This window comes from Moschus berezovskii, chromosome 21 (assembly GCF_049115385.1).
Source record: "Moschus berezovskii isolate FMDL1 chromosome 21, NW_MosBer_1.0, whole genome shotgun sequence".
In the NCBI taxonomy this organism is placed as follows: domain Eukaryota; kingdom Metazoa; phylum Chordata; class Mammalia; order Artiodactyla; family Moschidae; genus Moschus; species Moschus berezovskii.
In genome coordinates this window covers 3,139,193-3,163,648 of record NC_142480.1, presented here as the reverse complement: position 1 = coordinate 3,163,648, position 24,456 = coordinate 3,139,193, and the positions used below count along the sequence as shown (strand labels likewise).

General features: G+C 50.2%; 1 protein-coding gene and 1 pseudogene across 3 annotated transcripts; one reads left to right on the top strand and one right to left on the bottom strand.

The window, feature by feature from the left end:
• Positions 1-800: 800 nt before the first annotated feature.
• Positions 801-11,163, bottom strand: LOC129550105 (translationally-controlled tumor protein-like; annotated as a pseudogene).
• Positions 11,132-24,333, top strand: ZNF839 (zinc finger protein 839). Of its 3 annotated transcripts, XM_088829837.1 has the most exons (9): positions 11,135-11,449; positions 16,574-16,597; positions 16,790-17,425; positions 18,342-18,557; positions 20,138-20,230; positions 20,910-21,059; positions 22,748-22,888; positions 23,041-23,170; positions 23,918-24,333. In XM_088829837.1, exons 1-9 carry the CDS (start codon positions 11,162-11,164, stop codon positions 24,100-24,102), a joined length of 1,863 nt encoding a protein of 620 aa, XP_088685963.1. In that variant the 5' UTR covers positions 11,135-11,161; the 3' UTR covers positions 24,103-24,333. The 3 variants fall into 3 exon arrangements, with proteins under 3 accessions (XP_055274560.2, XP_088685963.1, XP_055274558.2); XM_055418585.2 differs by having other exon boundaries at positions 11,132-11,449; positions 16,574-17,425; positions 22,748-22,879; XM_055418583.2 differs by having other exon boundaries at positions 16,574-17,425.
• The last annotated feature ends 123 nt before the right edge of the window (positions 24,334-24,456 follow it).

The following is a 24,456-nucleotide window of genomic DNA, read 5'->3' as shown; positions in this document are numbered from 1 at the left end:
AAACCAGTCAATCCTAAAGGAAATAAATCCTGAATATTCACTGGAAGGACTGATGCTGGAGCTGAAGCTCCAGTACTTTGGCCTCCGGTTACAAAGAGCTGACTTATTGGAAAAGACCCTGATGCTGGGAAAGATTGAGGGCAAGAGGAGAAGGGGACGACAGAGGATGAAATGGTTGGATGGCGTCAATGGACATGAGCTTGAGCAAACTCTGGCGGATGGTGAAGGACAGGAGAGTCTGTCTTGCTGCAGTTCATGGGGTCGCAAAGAGTTGGACACGACTTAGCAACTGAACAACAACAGTTTTTAGACAACCTACATGACATGTGCTTTTCCCCCTCAAAAGTCATACCTCCACTCCACAGGGAAGGAGGGAAAGGGTGAGACAAACGGCGGCAGTAGCACTGAAACGTGCGTATTACCCTGTGTAAAACAGAGAGCCAGTGGGAATCTGCTGTACGAGGCCGGGAGCTCAGCCCAGTGTTCTGTGACAACCTAGAGGAGAGGGACTGGGTGGGAGGTGGGAGGGAGGTTCACGAGGACGGGGACACAGGTACCTGTGACTGAATCATGTGGAGGTATGACAGAAGCCAACACAGCACTGTAAAGCAGTTTTCCTCCAATTAAAAATAAATAAAAATTTTAAAATTCAACAACAACTCTCAGCCACCAGGGAAGCTCTAAATCAATGAGAAAATAAATGAAAAGCGCAGGATGACATCAGTCCCAGCTGTCTAAGTCCTGGTGGTGTGTGGATGAAAAGCAGCAGGCAGCCAGTTATGAGGATAGTTGGTTCAAAGTCACAGCCAAGTTCGTTCACATTTTTCCATTTCTAAACCACCCTTAAGGAAAACTGTGTATGGATCACACCATCCTCACAGCAGTCCAGCAGAGCAACCATGCCATCTGAGTCCATGTTTACACAAATAAAGAACCAGTCGTTTTTGAAACCAGTAAGGATGTGCTTGGTTTGTTCCGCAGCCCCTGTCATAAAAGATTTTAGTCTTTCTAGTCTCTTCTTCAAGTTTCCCTTTGATTGACCTCATGTAATCTTTCATGTATTTCTTATGAAACCGTGCAACCCACACTGGGACTTGAGCTCATGGTCTTTTAACTGAGATCACACACCTGGTCTCAGCACTTAATGAAGTTCAGGTTGTTGATGTCTCATCGCAGAAAGAATTCAGTGAGAGACAAAGTGATAGGTAAGAAGTGGATTCATTTAGAGAGAAATACTCCACAGACAAAGCGTGGGCCATCTCGGAAGGCAAGAGCGGCTCCAGGGTATGGGGCTGTCACTTTCTATTGGGGTGGGTAATTTCATATGCTAATGAGGGTCTGTGAGTGTGTCACCTAGCTTGCTGACACGTTACAATTAGCATATACTGAGTCCCAAGGTCTCGTGGAAGTCTCGTCACCATCTTGGACCCCGTTGGCTCTAACCATTTATGTTGTATCCGAAGGCCATGCCATTCTTTTAAAAGTTGTGCCCCAGCCCCTTTTCTCCTGTCTCACTGTAGGCTTCTTTTGTGAAGTGGATTTCCTGCAAGTGATGGTTCATGACAATATCAATGTCCATGATTGCTGTGTTTTCAGTACCTTCATCCTTGGGGTCTTCAGTGGAGAAATTTCCACCAATGAGCAAGTCATCAGTGTTACCCTCTGTCCTACTGGCCATATTCCCTTCCACTTCCGGACACAAGCCGTCCACGACAGCGCATCTGCAACCTCCCACATGTGGTAGATGTCAGAGAACATCTCATCATGGCTGATGAAGTCCTCGCAGATGATTATGATGGTGACTGGACGGAGACCACAGCGGCACTAGTTTAGTAGGAAGCTGGAGCTCAGAGCAAACACAGCACAGCCTCAAGTGGGGGTAAGCAGGCGGAAAAGCTCAGTAATAACAACCTGAAGGGCACAAGAGAACGATCTGTTATCTGGCAAGAGAAGTGACAGGACCTAAGATAATAAATCCGTTGCAAAGATTCCCAGTTCTGTTCCAAAGGTAAAGACTAGCCTGAAGCACTTTCTTGAGCTATTTTGCAGAATTGAAACTCCCTCCAACAGATCCACTGGAACCTAAAGGTTGGAATGTTGACTTTTTCTGACCCTCCTGATTTCAACCACCATCTTTGCCCCAATGCTATGCTGAATTCTCCTCTGCTCAATCCCCTTCATGAGTACGTATATACCACCCAAGCCCCTTCCCCAGTTCTGCTGTTTGAATTGACACCACTTTAGGAAAGATCCCTGGTGTTCTCCTTACTTCCTGCAAGGAATGCGTCCTTCTTTCCTTCAGTTTTTGACTTGGCTGTCTTTTGGGTCCACACTCACCTAGAGGCAAACCCAACTTTTGGGTAACAGAAGCATCTGGAAATCTTTCGCTACATTTTGTGTTTTGTTTTTCAGAGAGATCTTAGACTTCACATTTTTTGTTAACTTTTTACTGTATTGGGATATAGCCAATTAACAATGTGGTGATAGTTTCAGGTGAACCACGAAGCGGCTCACCCATTCATATACGTGTATCCATTCTCCCCCAAACTCCCCTCCCATCCAGGCTGCCATAATAATGTTGACTAGAGTTCCGTGTGCTATACAACAGGTGGTTGTTGGTTATCCATTTTAAACAGAGCAGTGTGTGCATGTCCATTCCAAACTCCCTAACTATGCTTTCCTCAGCAACAAATTCATTTTCTAAGTCTGTGAGTCTCTCTCTATTTGAGTTAATTTGTATCACTTCTTTATAAACTCCACATATAAGAGATGTCATATGATATTTCTCCTTCTCTGTCTGACTTCACGCAGTATGACACTCTCCAGGTCCATCCGTGTTGCTGCAAAGGGCATTATTTCATTCTCTTTAATGACTGAGTAATATCCCATTGTATATATGTACCACATTTTCTTTATGCACTCCTCTGTTGGTGGACATTTAGGCTGCTTCCATGTCTTGGCTATTGTAAAAAGTGCTGCAATGAACATTGGGGTGCATGCATCTTTCCAGACCATGTATTTTCTAGATATATGCCCAGGAGTGGGATTGTAGGGTCATATGATACCTCTGGGCTTCCCAGGTGACTCAGTGGGTAAAAAATCTGACTGCGAGGCAGGAGATGCTGGAGATATGGGTTTGATTCCTGGGTTGGGAAGATCCCCTGGAGGAGGGCACGGCAACCCACTCCAGTACTCTTGCCTGGAGAATCCCATGGACAGAGGAGCCTGGCGGGCTATAGTCCATAGGTTGCAAAGAGTTGGACATGACTGAAGCGACTGAGCACAGCATATGGTAGATCTATTTTTAGGGTTTTTTTTTTTTTCATTTTACCATCTGGTGGTTCAGTGGTAAAGGGACCCCACTGTCAATGCAGGCAACCCACTCCAGTATTCTTGCCTGGGAAATTCCATGGACAGGGAAGCCTGGCAGGCTAGAGTCCATGAGGTCTCAAAAGAGACACGACTTATCGACTAAAAAACAATACTGTTCTCCACAGTGGCTGTACCGATTTACCTTCCTCCCCACAGTGTGGGAGAATCCCCTTCTCTCCATGCCCTCTCCAGCATGTATTGTTTGTGGAGTTTTTGATGATAGCCATTCTGGCTGGTTAGACTTCACATTTCTTCCTCTCAGTTCTGCAGTGTGTAGCGAGAGGGCAGCCGGATGGATTTCTCACTCATAGTCCAAGTTGGGCATTTTTAGATTTTTAAAAATATTTATTATTTATTTGACTGCCCTAGGTCTTAGTTCTGGCACCAGAGTCTTCCACCTTCGCTGCAGCGCGCGGGGTCTTCAGTTGTGGCATGTGAACTCTTAGATGCAGCGCCTGGGATCTAATTTCCCCACCAGGGATTGAACTGGGGCCCCCTGCATTAGGAGTACGGAGTCTTAGCCACTGGACTGCCAGGGAAGTTCCCAGGAGTTTTTCGTTTAGCAAAGGCTTTTAAGGGTGGATGCCATCTTACGTCAAGGTCCAATCATGTTTGAAAAAATCTCAAATGAGAACATCTACTAGACCATTCATTCATCCTTTTCTCAAATATGCCTTAAGCTCTGATTTAAATGAGTAACAGCTCAAGTCCACAGACTACAGGCTTGACACCTTTGGCAAGTGCTGTGTGTACGGAAAGTGGGATGGAGGGCTTTCTGGGGGCTCAGTGGTAAAGAATCCGCCTGCCAAGGCAGACGCATGGGTTCAATTTCTGAACTGGGAAGACTGCACACGCCATTGGGCAACTAAGCCCGTGCCCCACAACTGCTGAGCCTGTGCTCTGGAGCCTAGGAACCGAAACTGCTGAAGCCATCGCAATGAGAAGCCGGCATTCTGCAACCAAAGAGTAGCCCCCCGCCCCGCTCTCTGCAACTCGAGAAAGCCTGCATGCATCAATGAAGACGCAGCACAGCCAAAAATGAAATAAATAAATAAAGTTATTTTTTAAAAAAAGTGCGATGGGACCGTTATTATTGTGAATGGTTAGTTAGAAGCAAAACCTGAGGCTCCTGACCCCTAGAATAGACACCTGTACTCAGATTGCATTTCACACTGAAGTCAAGCAGGACCCTGTGGGCTCCTAGGCGTGGAAGCCTTTGTTATTTTATTATATTTATTCATTTATTTTAGTTTTGGCTGTGCTGGGTCTACGTGGCTGCGCAGGCGTTTCTCTAGCTGTGTAGAGTGGAGGCTACTCCGTGGGTGCGGGCTTCCCTCCGCGGTGGCTTCTCCTGTTGCGGAGCTCAGGCTCCAGGGCAGGCGGGCTTCGGTAGTCGCGGCTCCGGGCTCGAGAGCACAGGCTCAGTGGCTGTGGTCCATGGGCTTAGTTGCTCCACAGCACGTGGGATCTTCCTGGATCAGTACCCTAACCCATGTCTCCTGCATTTCCAGGTGATTCTTTACCACTGAGCCACCAGGGAAGACCCCGGAAGCCGTTCTGTCCCCATTTCTTGCTTGTAGGGGAGACGCCAGCCTCCATGACCTTCCCTCAGTCCCAAGGGCAGATTCCAACAGTTGCTAATCGAGGGAGGAACAGCTAAGGAAGGGCCTGAGGCAAGGCTGAAGGCCCCAGAGAAGCTCACCGTGATTAGGAGACTGACCCCTTGAGACTCCTGGAGTACAGGCCCTGTATATGCTCTAGTCTTGTCCCCAACCCCACCCTGGGGCTATAGCTATAAAACTCCTCATCAAGTCCTCCCAGGGGAAGACACACTATATTGAGAGATACAAGGCCGCTGTGCCCCCTTTGCCTGGCAAAGCGACAAAGGTATTGATCTCTACTTCATCCAAACTCTGTCTCCGAGATGTGGCTCAGCACGTGTAGAGAGGCTGAGCTTTTGGCATCAACACCTGGGGTGTGTATGACAGGCACCTTGTTAGATGCAGGGACCTCGCAGGCAAGGAGCCAGCCTCAGTTGCTGCCCTCTGAGCCCATAACTTTCCCTAAACAAGGACTTGAAAAGGTCCAGAATTCACCTCTATGGCATAAAAATTATTTTGAACAGAAGCTGTTTTAGCTCCTGAAAAGTCTTTTCTGCCTAAAGTAGAGCCTTCCAAAAGAATTCAGTTTTCGTAAATCCTCTTTCCTGGGAACAACCAGGCCAGGCTGACTTTCATCACTCGACAGGAGAAGCCGCCATCATCCCTAAGCAGGCATTGTCAGGAAACTATCCTATCTCCCATCTACTCTAGGTAAGGGCCTATTTATCTTTCCTAAGTTGCTTGTTTTCCCATAAGTGCCCTCTCCCACCATCCCTTCCCCTGTTAAGATAATGTATAAGCCCCACATTCTGCCACATTTTTCTGTGAATTCCATTGGTACATTAATAAAAATACATTATATTAAAATTTGCCTGTTCTTTTGTGTGTGTTTATGTGTGTATTTTGGCCATGCAGCATGGTTTGCTGATTAGAGATTGAATCCAGAACTCCACACCAGTGAAAACACCAGATCCTAGCCACTAGGCCACAAGGGAACTCCCTAATATTTGTCTTTTCTCTTGATAATCTGTCTTTTGTCAGCTTAATTCACAAGCCCCCAGAGAATGAACATAAGAAGATAGAGGAAAAGTTTTTCCTCCCTGACAGGCTCAAAAAAGATAAATGGCATGCTGTGTTCTAGATGAGGGGACAGTTCTTTCTTAGATGTCAGAGAGGACCTGTCTGACATTTGAGGATGAAAGGATGAGAAAGTCTTTCATTCGAAAGTTTTTTTAAAACGTGAAAGAAGAAAAGGATTAAGAAATTGGAACAAATTCCACGAATCTGATCTCTCTTTTGGCCAATCCTTAGTGAGGCTACTAATGAATTAAGATAGACACTGCAGGGAGCATAGTGAAGGCAAGATTAGTGACTATGATGATATGATGGTGATGGTGGTGAATGATGATCGTGGTGGTCCAGAGGAGAGAAAAGTTATCACAAAGATTACTGGAAACTTCTCTGGTATAAATAAGCCTGGCCCCCAGCTTCCCCAACCACGAGCATCACGGATTCACCATCAGTTCAGTTCAGTTCAGTCACTCAGTCGTGTCCGACTCTTTGCGACCCCATGAATCACAGCACGCCAGGCCTCCCTGTCCATCACCAACTCCCGGAGTTCACTCAAATTCATGTCCATCGAGTCGGTGATGCCATCCAGCCATCTCACTCTCTGTCATCCCCTTCTCCTCCCGCCCCCAATGCCTCCCAGCATCAGAGTCTTTTCCAGTGAGTCAACTCTTCACATGAGGTGACCAAAGTATTGGAGTTTCAGCTTTAGCATCAGTCCTTCCAATGAACACCCAGGATTGATCTCCTTTAGAATGGACTGGTTGGATCTCCTTGCAGTCCAAGGGACTCTCAAGAGTCTTCTCCAACACCACAGTTCAAAAGCATCAATTCTTCAGCGCTCAGCCTTCTTCACAGTCCAACTCTCACATCCATACATGACCACTAGAAAAACCATTGCCTTGACTAGACGGACCTTTGTTGGTAAAGTAATGTCTCTGCTTTTTAACATACTATCTCGGTTGGTCATAACTTTCCTTCCAAGGAGTAAGCGTCTTTTAATTTCATGGCTGCAGTCAGCATCCGCACCATATTATGCTGCAAATGCTAGTTTCCTCCCTTCCAGCCTAGACTGTATGTAAAGGGCAGGGATGATGAGTCGCCCAACGCGCGCTGAGTTGGTATTTGTTGGCCAATGGCCCCACGGCCGCCTCAGTGCTTGTGGCTGTAAGACACTGGTAACCGGGAGAGGGGCAGACTGGGAAGGAAGAAGAGGGGCGGCAGGGCTGCGACTGAAGTGTGAGGCGGGCTGGGGGGCTCTGCTGCTCACTCACTCATCCATTCGCCCCCTGAGCCTGAGCCAGCGGGCACTGAGGAAAGCAGTGATGCCCTCGAGGTGCGCCCCCTTTGGGTGAGCGGGCAGGAGGAGCAATTTCGGGCTTGGGGACCCCACTTGATAAAAATGCACACTTTGAACTCCCTCTCAGTTCAGTTCAGTTCAGTTACTTAGTCACGTCTGACTCTGTGACCCCATGGACTGCAGCACACCAGGCCTCCCTGTCCATCACCAATTCCCAGAGCTTGCTCAAACTCATGTCCATTGAGTCAGTGATGCCATCCAACCATCTCATCCTCTGTCGTCCCCTTCTCCTCCTGCCTTCAATTTTTCCTAGCACCAGGGTCTTTTCAAATGAGTCAGTTCTTCAAATCAGGTGGCCAAAGTATTGGAGTTTCAGCTTCATCAGTCTTTCCAATGAATACTCTGGACTGGTTTCCTTTAGGACTCACTGGTTTGATCTCCTTGCAGTCCAAGGGACTCTCAAGAGTCTTCTCCAACACCACAGTTCAAAAGCATCAATTCTTCAGCACTCAGCTTTCTTTACAGTCCAACTCTCACATCCATACATGACTACTGAAAAAACCATAGCTTTGACTAGATGGACTTTTGTTGGCAAAATAACATCTCTGCTTTCTAATATGCTGTCTGGGTTGGTCATAGCTTTCCTTCCAAGGAGCAAGCATCTTTTACTTTCATGGCTGCAGTCACCATCTGCAGTGATTTTGGAGCCCAGGAAAATAAAGTCCTTCACTGTTTCCATTGTTTCCCCATCTATTTGCCATGAAGAGATGAAACTGGATGCCATGATCTTAGTTTTCTGAATGTTGAGTTTTAAGCCAACTTTTTCACTCTCCTCTTTCACTTTCATCAAGAGGTTCTTTAGTTGCTCTTCACTTTCTGCCATAATGGTGGTGTCATCTGCATATCTGAGGTTATTGATATTTCTCCCGGCAATCTTGATTCCAGCTTGTGCTTCCTCCAGCCCAGAATTTCTCATCATGTACTCTGCATATAAGTTAAATAAGCAGGGTGAAAATATACAGCCTTGACATACTCCTTTCCTGATTTGGAACCAGTCTGTTGTTTCATGTCCGGTTCTAACTGTTGCTTCTTGACCTGCATACAGATTTTTCAGGAGGCAGGTGAGGTGGTCTGGTATTCCCATCTCTTGAAGAATTTTCCACAGTTTATTGTGATCCACACAGTCAAAGGCTTTGGTGTACTCAATAAAGCAGAAATAGATGTTTTTCTAGAACTCTCTTGCTTTTTCGATGATCCAGTGGATGTTGGCAATTTGATCTCTGGTTCCTTTGCCTTTTGTAAATCCAGTTTGAGCATCTGGAAGTTCATGGTTCACGTACTGTTGAAACCTGACTTGAAGAATTTTGAGCATTACTTTGCTAGTGTGTGACATGAGTGCAACTGTGCAGTAGTTTGAGCATTCTTTGGCATTGCTCTTCTTTGGAATTGGAATGAAAACAGACCTTTTCCAGTCCTGTGGCCACTGCTGAGTTGTCCAAATTTGTTGGCATATTGAGTGCAGCACTTTCATAGCATCATCTTTTAGGATTTGAAATAGCTCAGCTGGAATTCTGTCACTTCCACTAGCTTTGCTTGTAGTAATGCTTCCTAAGGCCCACTTGACTTCTCATTCCAGGATGTCTGACTTTTGGTGAGTGATCACACCGTTGTGGTTATCTGGGTCATGAAGGTATTTTTTGTACAGTTCTTCTGTGTATTCTTGCCACCTCTTCTTAATATCTTCTGCTTCTCTTAGGTCCCTACCATTTCTGTCCTTTATTGTGCCTATCTTTGCATGAAATGTTCCCTTGTTATCTCTAATTTTCTTGAAGAGATCTCTAGTCTTTCCCATTCTATTGTTTTCCTCTATTTCTTTGCATTGATCACTGAGCAAGACTTGCTTATCTCTCCTTTCTATTCTTTGGAACTCTGCATTCACATGGGTATGTCTTTCCTTTTCTCCTTTGCCTTTAGCTTCTCTTAGTTTCTCAGCTATTTGTAAGGCTTCCTCAACCGTTTTGCCTTTTTACATTTCTTTTCCTCTGATTTCGAGAATGTCGATGTTCACTCTTGCCAGCTCCTGTTTGACCACTTCCAATTTGCTTTGATTCATGGACCTAACATTCAAGGTTCCTATGCAATATTGTCTTTTTACAGCATCTAACTTGACTTCCATCACCAGTCACATCCACAACTGGGTGTTGTTTTCGCTTTTGCTCCATCTCTTCATTCTTTCTGGAGTTATTTCTCCACTGCTCTCCAGTAGCATAGTGGGCACCTACCAACCTGGGAGTTCATCTTTCAGTATCCTATCTTTTTGCTTTTTCGTACTGTTCATGGGGTTCTCAAGGCAAGAATACCAAAGTGGTTTGCCATTCCCTTCTCCAGTGGACCACGTTTTGTCGAACTCTCCACCATGACCCGTCCGTCTTGGGTGGTCCTATGAGGCATGGCTCATAGTTTCATTGAGTAAGACAAGGCTGTGGTCTATGTGACCGGTTTTGATTAGTTTTCTGTGATTGTGGTTTTCATTGTATCTGCTCTCTGAGGGATAAGGATAAGAGGCTTATGGAAGCTTCCTGATGGGAGAGACTGACTGTGGGGGAAACTGGGTCTTGTTCTGATTGGTGGGGCCATGCTCTGTAAATCTTCAATCCAATTTTCTGTTGATGGGCGGGGCTATGTTCCCTCCCTGTTGTTTGACTGAGACCAAACTATGGCGGAGGTAATGAAAATAATGGTGGTGATGGTGGTGGTGGTTTAGTTGCTAAGTCATGTCCGACTCTTATGACCCCATGGACTGTAGCCACAAAGTTCCTCTGTTCATGGGACTCTCCAGGCAAGAATACTGGAGTGGGTTGCCATTTCCTTCTCCAGGGGATCTTCCCGAGCCAGGGATTGAACCCGGGTCTCCTGCATTGCAGGCGGATTCTTTACCAACTGAGCTACGGGGGAAGCCATGAGGAAGATAATGGCAACCCCCTTCAAATGGCCTCGTGCGCGCACAGCTGCACTCAGTGCCCCCACCGCTGACCGGCGCCCGCCTCTGCCGGAGACTCATGGACACTCACAGGAAAGTGAGTCAGTCTCTTGTGGGGTCACTGCTCTTTTCTCCTGGGTCCTGACGTGCAGAACGTTTTGTTTGTGCCCTCCAAGAGTCTATTTCCCCAGTCCTGTGTAAGTTCTGTAAGCAAATCCCACTGCCCTCCAAAGTCAAATTCCCCTGGGGGTTATCAGTCCGGTTGCCAGATCCCTGGGCTGGGCAATCTGTTGTAGGTCCTAGAACTTTCTTAACAGTGGGAGAATTTATTTGGTATAATTGTTCTGCAGTTTGTGGGTTGTCTGATCCGCAACTCTATGATGGGGTTAATGGCGACCTCCTCTAACAGGGCTAATGCCACACCCAGGCCTGCTGCACCCAGAGCCCCTGCCCCTGCAGCAGGCCACTGCTGACCCATGCATCCGCAGGTCCAGACAGGGTCTTCAGGTGACGCTGAGAGCGTTTGGACAATATGATGTTAGGCCAGGAGCTCTGGAACCTCGAACTTTTTGTTGGACACCTCTGGTAGGAGGTGACAGGTGAAAGATGAATATGGCCTGACATTGAGGCAATGTGGCCGGCTAGCGTTCTGGGCGGGAACGGACGGCAGGGCGGGGCCATATTAGGCCCCGCCCACCGGCCGGCGCTGTCTGTCAGGTGCGGTCGCCTTCCGAGGTGTCTTGGCCTGCGGGGCACTCGTAGATGCCTCCGTTCCCAGGTGACGCACATTTGAGCCGCCGGCGCTCGGGGACCCGGGTTCGAGTCTCCGCGTCGGCTGTCATGGCGGACGCGGAGCCGGAAGCTGAGGGCGGCAGTGAGTACGGCTGCAGCGGCGGCCGGGCTCCCTTTTCCCAGGGCGGGAGCGCCGCGCGCGTGGCCCCACTGTGCCCCGAGCAGCTGCGGCGGGTCCTGGAGCAGGTGACGAAGGCGCAGCCGCCCGCGGAGCCGCCGCCGCCGCCCTGCGTGCTGGACGCGGCGCGGCGGCTGCGGGACGCGGCCCAACAGGCCGCCCTGCAGCGGGGCCCCGGCGCCGAGCCCCCGCGCCCGCCGCGCCTGCTGCCGCCGCAGGTGAGGCGCCGGGAGGAAGCCGAGGTCCGGAGGGGCCGAGAGGCCTCGCAGGGGAGGAAGGCTTCTCCGCTTAGGCCGTAGAGCCGCCCTGCCCGGGAGACCGGCCGGTAGAGTTCAGGGCGTCCCCACACTCGGCTGCCTGGGGACGGCAGGCCCCCCGCCCCTGTCAGCGCGCCGGCACCGTCGGCTCCTCCACCCCGCCGGGCTCCTGCCCGGGGCTCCTCCGCGCCGCCTGGCTCCTCGCGGGCGTTTCGTCCCGTTTTCGTTGAGCGCTCACCGTGTCCAGGCGCTGCGGCGGGTGCGGCGTTTGAACCCAGTCCTTGGAGAGCGGCCAGACGTGGGGGCTCCAGAGTGAGGGGTCGCCAGACCTGACACTGGAGCGGAGACCTGAGTGGGTTAAAGGAACCAGCGTAGAGAGGGTTTCAGGTGGAAGGTGCTGCAAGTGGCCCGTCTGAGACTCGGCGGCAGAACGAAGTACACTTCAGTGAGTTGATGCAGCACCTGCTTGCAGTGGTGGCGTCTGCGTTTGCAACCCCTGTTACAGACCCGGCAGGTGCCCGACATTTGCTTCATGAATGAAACCCATGAAAGCACTCTCTGTGCTAGCCAGCGTCCTTTCTCAGTGGCCTGATTTCTGGGTCACACAGCTCTTGGCCGCTAAGGAAGCTGGAATTCGAACATGGGTCTTGTCATCCCAGAGTGTCCAGAGTAGCATCCGAGCCTGAGGTCGTTCGTGTCACCTGTAAAGTCACATCCCCTTTCAGCACTGGCCTTGTAAATGTCACCGTGCTTCTCACTCCGAAAGTGCCACAGAGATCCTACCTCTAGAAGAAATAGGTAGAGAGTAGAATCAGCAGTCTTCACTAAGTTTATGTTTTTGCCTCTGACTGACGGATTTGGCCAGTTAAGATTGGTACCCAGTTGGTCATCAGGACTGGAGAGTTGTCTCACTCAAGTTTGGGGAGACAAGTATGACTGCCCAAACACCAAACTTCTTAGAAGTGTGACCTTGGGTAATTCAACCTCTTTGGACTTTGGCTTCCTTGTTGGTAGGACGTTTGTCTCCTACTGTGCTGAAGAAATAAATGCCTCCCACTGAAGTCCACAGCAGGTTTGTGGAATCAGAGGGGTTCCAGTGGCCGAGTCTGTCAGTCTCCTCTCTTTATCCGGCACTGTGCTGGGCTGCTTGGGTCTCAGCAACCACACAGAAGTGTTTTTATCAGCATTTTATAGATGAGGAAAGAACTGATAGAGGCTGAGTGATTACCCCCAGGCTCCCCCAGGCGTAGCTGCACTCCAGGGACTGTTGAATGTGGCTATAGCTTTTTGGATTAGATAACTTAGGAAAGAGCCCAAAAATGATGTATTCCCCAAAATGAAAGCAAACTTAATTGGAGTTAGATAGCATGATCATGTCCTCCAGCTCTTCTCATTGGGGTAATAGAAATACTTAATGCATTCATGATACTGTGGCTTTGCATTCAATTCTGGTAATATTCTTTGCCCCCTGGCTGTGCCACAAAGGCCACAAAGACGCACAAAGAGATGGAGGTTAGGCTGTGACCAAGGAGGTAACTCATCACTCAGATAACTTCTGGTCACGGTCAGAAAGTTGGAGATACTAAATAAATAGGACAGAGAGCCAAATGCACTGAGAGAAAGGGCGGGGTTGTTTCTGGCCAAGGGGATGAGAGGAGGTGGTCTGAACTAGACCTGCGAGGGTGGGTCCCAGTTGAAAATGCAGAAGAGGAGAGGTGGTGGGCGGGGACCCGGGTGTGATTGGAGAACCCAGGCAGGGGAGGGTCTCCCTGGCCGGTGGTGTGGATTTGAAGGTACAGACTGAACACACTTCCTCAGGTCAGCTCCCGCCCCTCACATCCTTGTTCTGCCCCACAGATTTCCAGTTTCCTCTGCAGAGTGCCCCTTTTCATGCATCCGTGCATTCACACATGTTTTTCCTTACACCTAGAATATCTGTTCCAAAAATTCTACTCATCCTACAAGGCCCCCTGCAGAGGTCACTTCTTCCGGGAAGCCTACCAGCCCTGAGCTGTTCCCTGCTTCTCTTCCTGCATCTGTTGCACCATGGTGGTGGTGTTTTCCTATCAGCATTCCACGATCAACCTAGTCTGCCTTCAGATTTACCAGTGGAGCTTTAGATCTAAAGTACAGACGTTGAGGCAAAGTACAGACCTGAGTCAGCAGGCCTGCAGGTGACAGGCATGGCAGGGGAAACCCCGCCTCCCCACCGGTGAGGCTGGGACCTGACTTGTTTATGAATTGACCCACAGCGATACTTAGGAAAAGTTTGTTGAATGAAATAGACATATAACAGGTATCAGGTAGAATACCCACTTGTTAAACTAGTCTTCGGAGCAGATTAAAAAATAAGACCAGCTTTGCCTCTGTGGTAATTCAGAAACAATAGGATTTGCTCTGTGTTTGTGTGTGTGTTTGTATGTCTGTCTGTCTTTAATGGCATTATCTGATAATACCCCAAGAGCTTAGAGAAACATTCTAAGTAGTAAAAAGAAACAAATGTGATTCTTAAAAGATATGCAAAGTAAAACTAGTTGTCATTTGATTAATAGTGGCTCTGGGCCAGCTCTGCACACCAATATATTGAATTGTCTGCTGTTTGTAGTAAGTATATAATGTGCAGACAGATATACTCTTAACTTCCAACTTGATTTCAGTGTGGGTTTTCATTCTGTTCTGTGTTATATTTTTTTGACCCTCTCCTTGGTAGAGGGTTGAGTCCAAAGAGGGCCTGTTAGAGGCCCCAAATTGGTGGTTCTCAATGGGGGCAGTTTTGCCCCACACAGGGCACTTGGCAATATCTGGCGATATTTTGGTTTTGGGTTTAATCTGTTTGGCTGCGTTGGGACTTAGTTGTGGCACGCGGGGTCTTCATTGTGGACACAGGCTCTGGAGTGCGGTGCGCCGGCTTAGTTGCCCAGAGACACGTGGGATGTTAATTCCCCAACCAGGGATGGAGCCAACATCCCCTGCACTGGAAGCCAGATTCTTAACCACTGGACCCCCAGGGAAGTTGCTGGAAACATTTTTGATTGTGACAGCGTGGGGAGTGCTGCTGGCTTCTGCTGGGTGGAGGTGGGGCTGTGCTCAACACTGCCCTGCTCAGCTGGCATGACAGACTTACTGGTCCAAGATGTTGGCTGTGGCGAGTTGAGAAAGTCGGCTCTGGGTGATGAGGTTTATCTGTCTGTTCTCCCTGAAGACAGATGCTCTTTTTTTCTGCTCAGTGAGGGTGGGAACCTAGTTTTGCTGCCCCGCCTCCCGGAGACCATGACCGCTGTCTCCCGAACACCTACACCGTTGTACCAGGCACAAGGTCACTGCTCAGTAACTTGGTGTGGACTTCCCTGGTAGTCTTGGTGGCTAAGACCCCACACTCCCAATACAGGGGGCCCAGTTCGATCCCTGGTCAGGGGACTAGATCTTGCATGTCACAACTAAGAGTTTGCACGCTGCACTAAAGATCCCCCGCGCCAGGGTGAAGACTGAAGATACCGAGTGTCGAAGCTAAAATCTTGCGCGGCCAAATAAATAAACATTCTTTTAAAAAAGCACTTGTGGAGCCTCATCGGCTGCAGCCCGCCCCTCTGGCGGGTGCTTTCTGTTAGCGCTGCCTTCAGCGTCCTAGACATACAGCCTTGTGTTGGTGCCAGTGTTTCTTCTGGGATCCAAGAAGCAAGATTGCTGGCTCAAAAAGCACGTGCATTTAAAATTTTTTTAGGGACTTCCCTGGCCATCCAGTCGTTAGGACTCTGCTCTCTTACCGCCAAGGGCTCAGATTCTATCCCTGGTTGGGGAACTAAGATCCCACAAGCCATGGGGCCAAAAGGATAAAATAAAATTTTGTTAGATGGAAAAAAAAAAAAAAAAAGCTGGTGAAGAAATGCAGCCCAACTCCTAGGTGTGTGCCCTGGAGAAATTTACACGTGTGTACACACACATCTGCAACCCGTGACGGCACAAAGCAGATCAGAGAGCGCAGGGCGGGAGGCCACCTGTTGCCTCACGCTACAGAGCAATGAGCGCCCGAGGGTGTGCACCTCCCCATGGGTTTATTTCACAAGCAAGACAGGAGAAAACCCACCAGGATACCAGAGATGATATTCACTTATATCATGCTTGAAAACACATCAAAACAGAACGACTTATTTTTAGGGATACCTACAAGTGTGATATGGGCTTCCCTGGTAGCGCAGCTGGTAAAGAATCCACCTGCAGTGCAGGAGACCTGGGTTCGATCCCTGGGTTGGGAAGATCCCCTGGAGGAGGGCATGGCAACCCACTCCGGTATTTTTGCCAGGAGGATCCCCATAGACAGAGGAGCCTGGTGGGCTGTAGTCCATGGGGTCACAGAGTTGGACATGACTGCGCGACTAAGCACAGGTGTGATATAAAGACTGCGTGCAGATGGCACACAGCACGTCCGGGTAGGGTGGAAACCAAGGTGTGCAGATGTGGGGCAGGGGGCTTCCTGGTGTGGCAGCGCTGTGCGTCATAACGAAGGTGGCGGGGGCCCAGGCTGCATAGTTCTTCATGGCTTGTTTGGTTTCCAGAATTTCACTGAAAACTTTAAACAATGAGGCCACATATTGAACCGAATCCAATGGAGAGTACTAAGAATGCCAAGTACACATGTGGTAAAACTATAAAGAAGGATATTTTTTAATGGTTCATGAGATCAACTGAGTGGATTTTTAAAAAGCGATGTAGTAGATACTGGGTTAGCTAAAAAGTTGATTCGGTTTTTTCCATTAAGATTGTACAGAAAAACCTGAACAAACTTTTTGGCCAACCCAGTGCAATCAGAAGGCATTTATGTAGGGATGGTGAGTAGTTACATGAACTTTTTATTTTGTGTATATAAGCAAATGCTTCTTATATGTGCAAATACAGGAAATGTGACGTAAACTAGATGACTACGGACTGGGCGGAAAGGCTGAGAAACGTCGGTGTAAACAGAATATAGTTTTTTTACATGTAAGATGTGTAATTTAGAAAAAAAATTCCAGCAGTGGGTTTAAGATGGGAACAAAATTGCGGAAATGTTGATAAGCACACTGCTTCTTTTCTTTTCCTGTGTTTAAGCAATTGGAAGCCATTTGCGTCAAGGTAAGATCTGGAGAGACGAAAGGTCAGGAAAAGCCGATGCCCGCACTGGCCACCATCCAGCCCAAGCCGGCCAGGCTGGGCCCGCCTCCCAGCGGGCACTGCAGCGCAGTGGGGCTCAGCTCTCAGCTGCTGGGGGCGCCGCCACGTGTCCTGAGTCACCACCCCCAGCCTCCTATTCACGTGTTCATACAGAGGCTGCTGCCTGCCCTCCGGCCAGACCCCGTGAAGACTGTCTTGACCGCCAAGCCTCTGAGTGGCCAGAGCACCGTGGCAGTCTGTCCGTTGGCTTCTGACCCTCCAGCAATCACATCTGTTTCGTCCAGTTCAGCAAATTTATTTATTTCCAGCTCGCAAACAAAACACACTGAGAAACTAAAGAAGTCTTTCAAAGTGAAAACACGTTCTGGACGAATATCTCGACCTCCCAAGTACAAAGCTAAAGATTATAAATTCATCAAGACAGAGGATCTGGCTGACGGTCACCCATCCGACTCCGACGACTACGCCGAGCTGAGTGTGGAAGAAGACGACGATCAGAGAGGAAGGCAGGCGCTCTTCGACTTAGCAGGATGCTCCCTGAGGCCCAAAACTTTCAAGTGTCAGACGTGTGAGAAGTCATACATAGGAAAGGGGGGGCTGGCCCGGCACCTTAAACTTAACCCAGGCCACGGCCACCTGGAGCCTGAGATGTCGCCATCTGAGAGAGCCAATGGGTGCGTGATCGCGGGCCCCACAGAGGGCAAGACCAGCAGCCTGGCGTCCTGGGGGCCGCCCACGCCAGCTCTGCCAGCTGAGGAAGGGGCTGTGTCGGCGCGGCGTGGGCTGCAGGTAACCTTTCTGTCGGTGGTTGTGTCCTCATCCCTGCACACTGTCCTTGAGTTACCGATGTGAGTGCACTGCTGCCGGGTGGCACGGAGAAGTGTGTCTCCTGTCTGGGCAGCCTGGCTCACCGAGTGCCTTGGAATGCAGGCGCCGGTCCTTCAGGGCTGGCCAGGGAAACTAATCGCAGGCGCTCTTGCTGATGCTGACATGACCGTGGCCTTGGGAAATGTTTGCGTGGGGGCGCTGGTCCCCACGGCTGCTTCCTGGACCGTCTGCAGTAACACGTGGCCTTCCGGGTTCTCCTCCCACTTTTCCCCTTTTGAAACTCACAAGCAACGCAGATCCAGTCACCATGGATTTGCATTACCATGTCAGCATTTATTTACCGAAACCCAGTATGTGTGGGGTGAGCATTTGTGTGCCGTGTGCACTAGTCCGTTATTTAAAAAACAGCAGTTGAGGTGTTTCCCTGGCAGTCCAGTGGTTAGGACTCTGCGCTTACACAGCCTGGTTAATTTTCTAAAGTCCACCTCTCTGCATATTTCCAAAGGATGATTTTTATGGTATTTGAAGTGTATCCAGTCAAAAAAAGTTGAGAAGTCATGGGTGAATTATGAATTAACAAAACTCAGGTCAGTTTTTAGTGTGCCAGTGACATCAGCAGAGTTTTTCGTTTCCTTTTGGGCACCACTCCATGATTATGGTTTGTCAGCCCAGATTTGCAGGCTGGTGTTCACCTGGTATCTTAAAGGGAACCTTTGTTTAAGATGCATTGATTATCATTAATGTGTCTTGATTATGCCAAGAAGAATACTTTTCAGGTTCCTTGCTTTGACGGTATTTTTCTGCTCTAAAAAGGTTTTCATTACGGTGTATAAAGCATGATTATTTTATTTTGGTTTGGGTGTGCACCCCGATCTAGAATGGCCAGTCTGTGGAATTTGAAGAAGCGCTGGTGTCTGAACCAAAAAATGGAAGTTTTTCAGCCCTTTTGGGATCAGAGAGACATCCCGGACCTAGAAGAAGCAGCTGCTCCATGGTCCCCGCAGAGCCCAGCGTGGCCGTCCTGGAGCGGAGTGGCGCGGCTCACCCGCCGGTGGGTGCTGGGGCTGCGAGGAGCAGGGCCAGGCTCCAGGAGGTGCGTCGCTCTTAGAGCCCTGTTCTTGAAACCCGTGTCTCTGGCATGGTATGTGGCAACTCACTCCTAGGTTTCTGAATTTCAGAGTAAAACGCCCAGACCGACTCAGACAGCTCACCTGACGTGTAATGGGATGAATGCTGTACTCAGAGATAGCATCGCTTGAAATGGTTCCTAGGCGCACCAGCTGCTTGCCTTGATAACTTGTAGAATAATTATAACTTGGGTTTGTGTGGAAGCAGTTTAGAAAAGAACAGAAATGATGTGTTTTTTTGTAAAAAGTTTCAAGATATAAAAGTGTGTTTGGGGTTTTGAACTCTAGAATCTCCATTCTAGCCCCTTGAAAGTAGGTTTATTGAATTTAGTTGGATTGGCTTAGAAGATCAGGACCCCCAACTTAGGTTGTCTTTGGCGAGGATGTATTTATTTGCCTGCATCTTAAAGAAAATAAGTAAAAAATTAGCAAAGGGAAAGCACAGATAAGTACGTGAGACAACCAGCCCCAGAGAGAGTGACTTTCTGGGCTCTGGGCCTCCAAACTACACATGAGGGGAAAGTGGTTTTCAAAGAGAAAATGGCTTTCTAGAAAGCCTAGGGGGCTGCAGGGTCCAGCGGGAAATTTAAACCTGGGTGAATTAACTTTCCTCCCCATGGGCTTGTTACCAAGTCCTGGCTGAGTGAGTTTTAGGAGTAGGAGGTCAGGAGGCTTCTGATGTGATTTGCTCACTAACATTTGAAATGAGTGAACGGCTTCCATCCTGGGAGCACTTTCTGCTGGGTTCCAGCTGCGCTCAGTTCACTGCGTGTCAGTAGCTCCACTTGGATGAGGAACTGGAACCCCAGAGATGCTCCCCGCTGGCGCCAGGTCACCCTGCGCAGGGCGGTGGCAGATGCAGCCCTGGGTCAGGTCACTGAGGCCACTGGAGCACGTGGCCGGGACCCGCAGCGCCGTACTGTCCTACAGAGAATCAGGGACCCTCTGAGGAGCTCCTCTCTTGATCCCTCACAAGAGAAGCTCCCCAGAGATGGGCACTGATTTGCACATGACTGGGGGTGTCCGGTATCAGGCCCCGTTCAGGGCGTGGGGGGCACCGTGCCCACGACGCCTCTTTCCCCGTCACTCACTCCAGTCCCGTCCAAGGACTGCGCCCTCCTGGTCACCCACGCCCCCCAGCCCAGCCCCTCCCCAGGCCCTGTCTCCTCTTGCCTGTCCCTGTACCTTGGTGTGGTCTCCTGGCTGCGGGCTGCCTTGGGGCTTGCTGTGTTTGTGGCTCTGGCACCAGCTGGTGAGCCCTGGGGAGCAGAAACCCATTTCCCCACCACGCCTGCGTCCTTATCCAGGGCTTGGCACCCACTGCTCACTCAGTGCCCCCATTGGGGGCAGACTCTGAATGTAGAGTTGATCACAGGGCTCGTTATGCGTGAGTATGTGAGCTGTGTAATAGGCCCAGCACTCGCGGCTGAGAGTTGCTTAGTCACTGAGACTTTAGGGAACTTTTTGTCTCCTGTGGTTTTTATTGCACCAGCTTGCTGGCCTCTGGGAAATTCTTTCAAAGATGTCAAACGTTTTCTTCCGGTAGCTTCTCCACCAGTGTGACCGGGACGATCTAGTGGAGTTGGCTCTGCCTCAGCTGGCTCAGGTCATGACCGTGTATGAATTTCTTCTGATGAAGGTGGGTCTTCTTAGTGTTTCTAAGCAACTGAGGGGATGATCTGAAGTTATTTAGAAAGGTATCCTTTATAATATTTTCTTAGATGGAGCCAGGCCTTGGGAATCGTCTCCTTTCCCCAGAGAGGGCTGAAGTGAGCCTGCTGGTCTGGCCCGTGTGCCCAGCACAGGGCCGTCAGGCAGGCCCGCGTGGACTCGGTGTGCGGGAAGAGCCACAGTCACCTTTCCTCTTGCACCCATGCCCCTGCCAGCCGCCTCCACGGCAGCCCAGTACCCGAGGAACCCGCTCTGAAATGCGGCCTTGCTGCCTGCACCCGCACTTCCAGGAGGCACCTCCAGGGGTGGAGACCTGGCCCTCCCCCAGCTGCAGGCCCCAGAACGTGCCTGTTTGGGCCTCAGGGCCTGTCTGTCCTGTTTCCCCGGCCACTGTTCTCCAGCGGCCCTCCGCTGGGCTGGTTGGTTTCCTGGGCCGCTTCTCCCAGGCCGTCTGCTGCCCCACTGAGCACAGTGCAGGGCACACATGGGCTCTTGCTGGGGAGCGAAGGCCGAGTCTGCTGACAGCGGCTGGGGGCTTAGCAATGTCCTTCCCGCCTTAGGATTCCTTTCTGTATTTTCCACATCTTTGCCTTGGGTTTAAACATCTTTTTTTTTTTTTTCCCTTTGTCATCTTTATCTTCACTGAGGTTGAAAAAGTTCATCTAGCAAAACCTCTCTTCCCAGCTGTGTACAAGGAGTTTGAAGAGCTGCATAAAATGGTGACGAAAATGTGTCAAGACTACCTCCATAGTTGTGGACCCTGTTCTCAGGAGCCCCTGGAAGTAAACAACAGTAAGGTAACAAGCTCCCATGGGAAGTTTCGCCCAGAGCCAAGGGAAAGCTGTCCAGTAAAGAAGGAGGATGTTTATTTTAGTCATGACATCTCCATAGTCACTTCTGTTTCTCTTTCTTCCATCAAGGAGGGTTTTTTTTTCTTCTTAATATAAAAGTGATACATGCTTTTTTCAGAAAACTCAGAAATGCAGATAAGCTGGAAAAAAAAAGGACACACCCACCATCCTCCCACTCACCGCTGATCACAGTGAATAGTGGTATCTTTCCTTCATTATGTGGGTTTTTGCAAAGGGATGAATTACACAGGGACCAGCAGTTACTGTCTGTGGTTGTGTTCAGAGTTCCCATTTCAGTATCCTTGCCTTTAGCTATTTTGGGTCCTTGACAGAAATATGCTGTGAACTGACGTGGTTTTACTTGTCTTGGATAAAACCTTGCCCTGGGCAGAGCACGTGCCCGTGGGCAGGTCATCCAGGGGGACTCCCTGCACCCAGCTCAGAGACTCAGGTCCTCACCCACTGAGCACCTCTGACTGTGCCAAGTCCCCGCACCCTCCCGCCTCGGCAGAGGGCAGCGCTGAATTACCAGTCGTCTTTTCTGGCTTTTGCGATGCTGTGCTTTTCAGTAGTCTGGTTTTGCCACACTCTTAACAACACGGGTGGGCTTGGAGGGTATTATGCTGAGTGAGAGAAGCCAGAGAGGAAGGCAAATGCCGCATCAACTCCCTCACATCTAGAATCTCAGAAAGGACAACAAACCAGTGACTACAGCAAGGGGGTAAGCAAACAAAGCAGGGTCAGGTGTGTTAAAAAGGAATCGCCCATACAACAGTGACACTGAGGCCGTGCTGACTTGAACTGCTCCTAACATTTGATTATACCGACGATGGAGCTGCCTGTCTAGAAAGGGGAGTGTTTCACAGAGTCAGTGCTTCTATAGCGAGAAGTATCTTGATCCACACTGTAACACACCATATTGGTTTTTTGGGTTGTCCTCATTAGTTTTATACAGATTCAATACTTAATATAAACTGATAAGTGTCTGTGTTGTCTTTGGCTGCGCTGTGTCTCTTGCTCTGCAGGGGCTTTTCTCTGGCTGCGGGGAGCAGGGGCTGCCCTGTGGCAGCGCTGGGCTTCTCACTGTGCTGGCTTCTCTCGTGGCGCACGGGCTCCGGGGTGCTCAGGCTTCAGCAGCTGTGGTTCCCGGGCTCTGGAGCACAGGCTCAGTAGTTGTGGTGCTGGGGCTTAGTTGCCCCGAGGCGTGTGGGATCTTCCTGGACTAGGGACCAAACCTGTGTCTCCTGTATCAGCAGGCAAATTCTTTACCCCTGAGCCACCAGGGAGACCCTGTGTTTTATCTCCTTAAATTACATATTTTTTTTTAATGTAATGGATTTTTCACTAAGCCTCACATAGATGCCTCTGTTGGCAGTGGTCACCTAGCTGTTCATAACCTGCCAGTTGAGCTGGCGTGGATGCCGTCCAGGAGGAATAGTGGGCAAGAAAGTTACCGTGGTGTCATTATGCAGCTGTGACGACAGTTCATCTTCATCCTTCCCATTGTCTTCACGGCACCCTGCTGTACAAAGGGACTCCATAGGTTTAAACTCAGTCCTGTATCCTAAAGTGCGGACATGCTTCTGAATCTTGTGTTTTGAGTGAAGCATCTCTATGGGCCCCTTTCTTCTCAGGTTGCCGAGTCCTTAGGAATCACAGAGGAATTCCTAAGGAAAAAAGAAGTTCATGCAGACTGCATTCCCTGCAAGTGCAGCAGCCCGGAGGAGGCCCCAGAGGAGCTGGAGGAAGCGGGTCCGCAGAAGAGGGTGAATGAGGTGGGCGTGGCCCGAGGGGCGCCAGGCCCCCGTCCGGCCAGCGGGGAATCGTTGGGGTGGACCACCGGGACTCACAGCACAGCTCCAGGAAGAAGAGGCGCCGGTTGGCCTGTTTCTTCCTAGTCTTAGCTGGTTGGGTCTTCTCTCCCTAGATTGCAGAGGACAGGCTGGCCTCGGTGAAAAGGCCCAGGAGAGACGCTGTGCCCCAGGACCCCACGGAGTGTCCTGCTGACGATGGGGTCCTGCGGAGGCCGGCCCCGTGTGCCCCAGCGGCCAGTGCAGGTAAGACATCCCTCGCGGTGTGCACCCCGGGGCTCAGAGACCTGCTGCTCAGGGGGGATGGCGCTGCTGTGGCCGCATTTCAGAGACCCCTCTGGTTTTTCAAGAGTTTTACCCCACTCTCCCAGTGTTTATTCCCCAGGAGTCTCGGGTCTTTGGGGCTTTCTTGAGTTCTTTATTGGAATGTAGAGCTGCCGCGTGGTGCTGAGTGGGTTGACCTGGGAGGGCCCTGAGGAGCTGGGGAGACTTGAGAGCAGGGACTGGTCCCAGGACACGTGAGTCCATGACTTGGCTTTCGTGAAACTTGGCTGTCAGTGCCAGCTGAGAGTTAACATTGGAAAACAAGACATGTTCTAGCTTTTATTTTGGTGTTAGCCAGAACAGATCCATGAGACATCTGGAATCCAAAATGTTATCACAGTTGCCTGATAACCTTACCTGATCCTTAGGTCTCTAATATAAAGAGGCCTCCTCCACTTCAGAACTTAGGACTTAGTTCTTCCAGACAGGAGGGCAAGTTTATTCACGGAGAACAATGAGGACTGTCTGGCACCTGTTTAGAACACAGCTCCCCTCGCCTCACAGGTCTGAGTTTCCTCTGAGTTTCATCCATTCCTGGAAGCTGCCAAGTAACAAGGAGGGTTTATGTTTTTGTTTCAGGGGCAGGAAAGTTACTTTGGACTAGCTTGGTTTGGATAGTGATGTGATTGACAGACACAACTGACTTGACTGTTTTTCCGAACCATTTAGGTTTTGCCCCTGGAGTGAACGGGGGCGCCTTTCCCCGCCCCGAGGAAAGCCCCGCGACGCCGGCTCCTGAGCACAAGAGCAGCGCGGCACAGGCGGGCTGCCAGCCGGCAGCACTGACTGGGTGGGCAACTCGGGATGGGCCCACAGACCCCACTGCCCTGCGCCAGGGCTCCCCTGTCCCTTAGGGGAACCGGGGACACGGGCCCAGCACCAGGTGGCAGCGTTCCCTGGGGAGAGTGTCCAGATGCTTGGGCTGGCCTGGGGAGCCCGGCTCTCTGCAGCACCTCAGTCTCCAGCCTGGAAACTCAGAGGCAGGAAGTTTCTGCAAGGCGTGTGGCTCCCACCAGAGCAGCCCTGAGTCTAGCGCCAGCAAGGTCCAGCCTCCGGAGGCCCCTGCCCCTCTGCCCAGGAAACCGTGGTCCATGGACGCTGTGCCAGCCGGCTGTGCGCATGGCACTGAGTCCGAGCCGGGGCCTCGGCCCAGCCGGGGCAGATGCCGAGTGCTGAGGGGGCCCTGCAGGCCGCAGGGGGCTGGGACC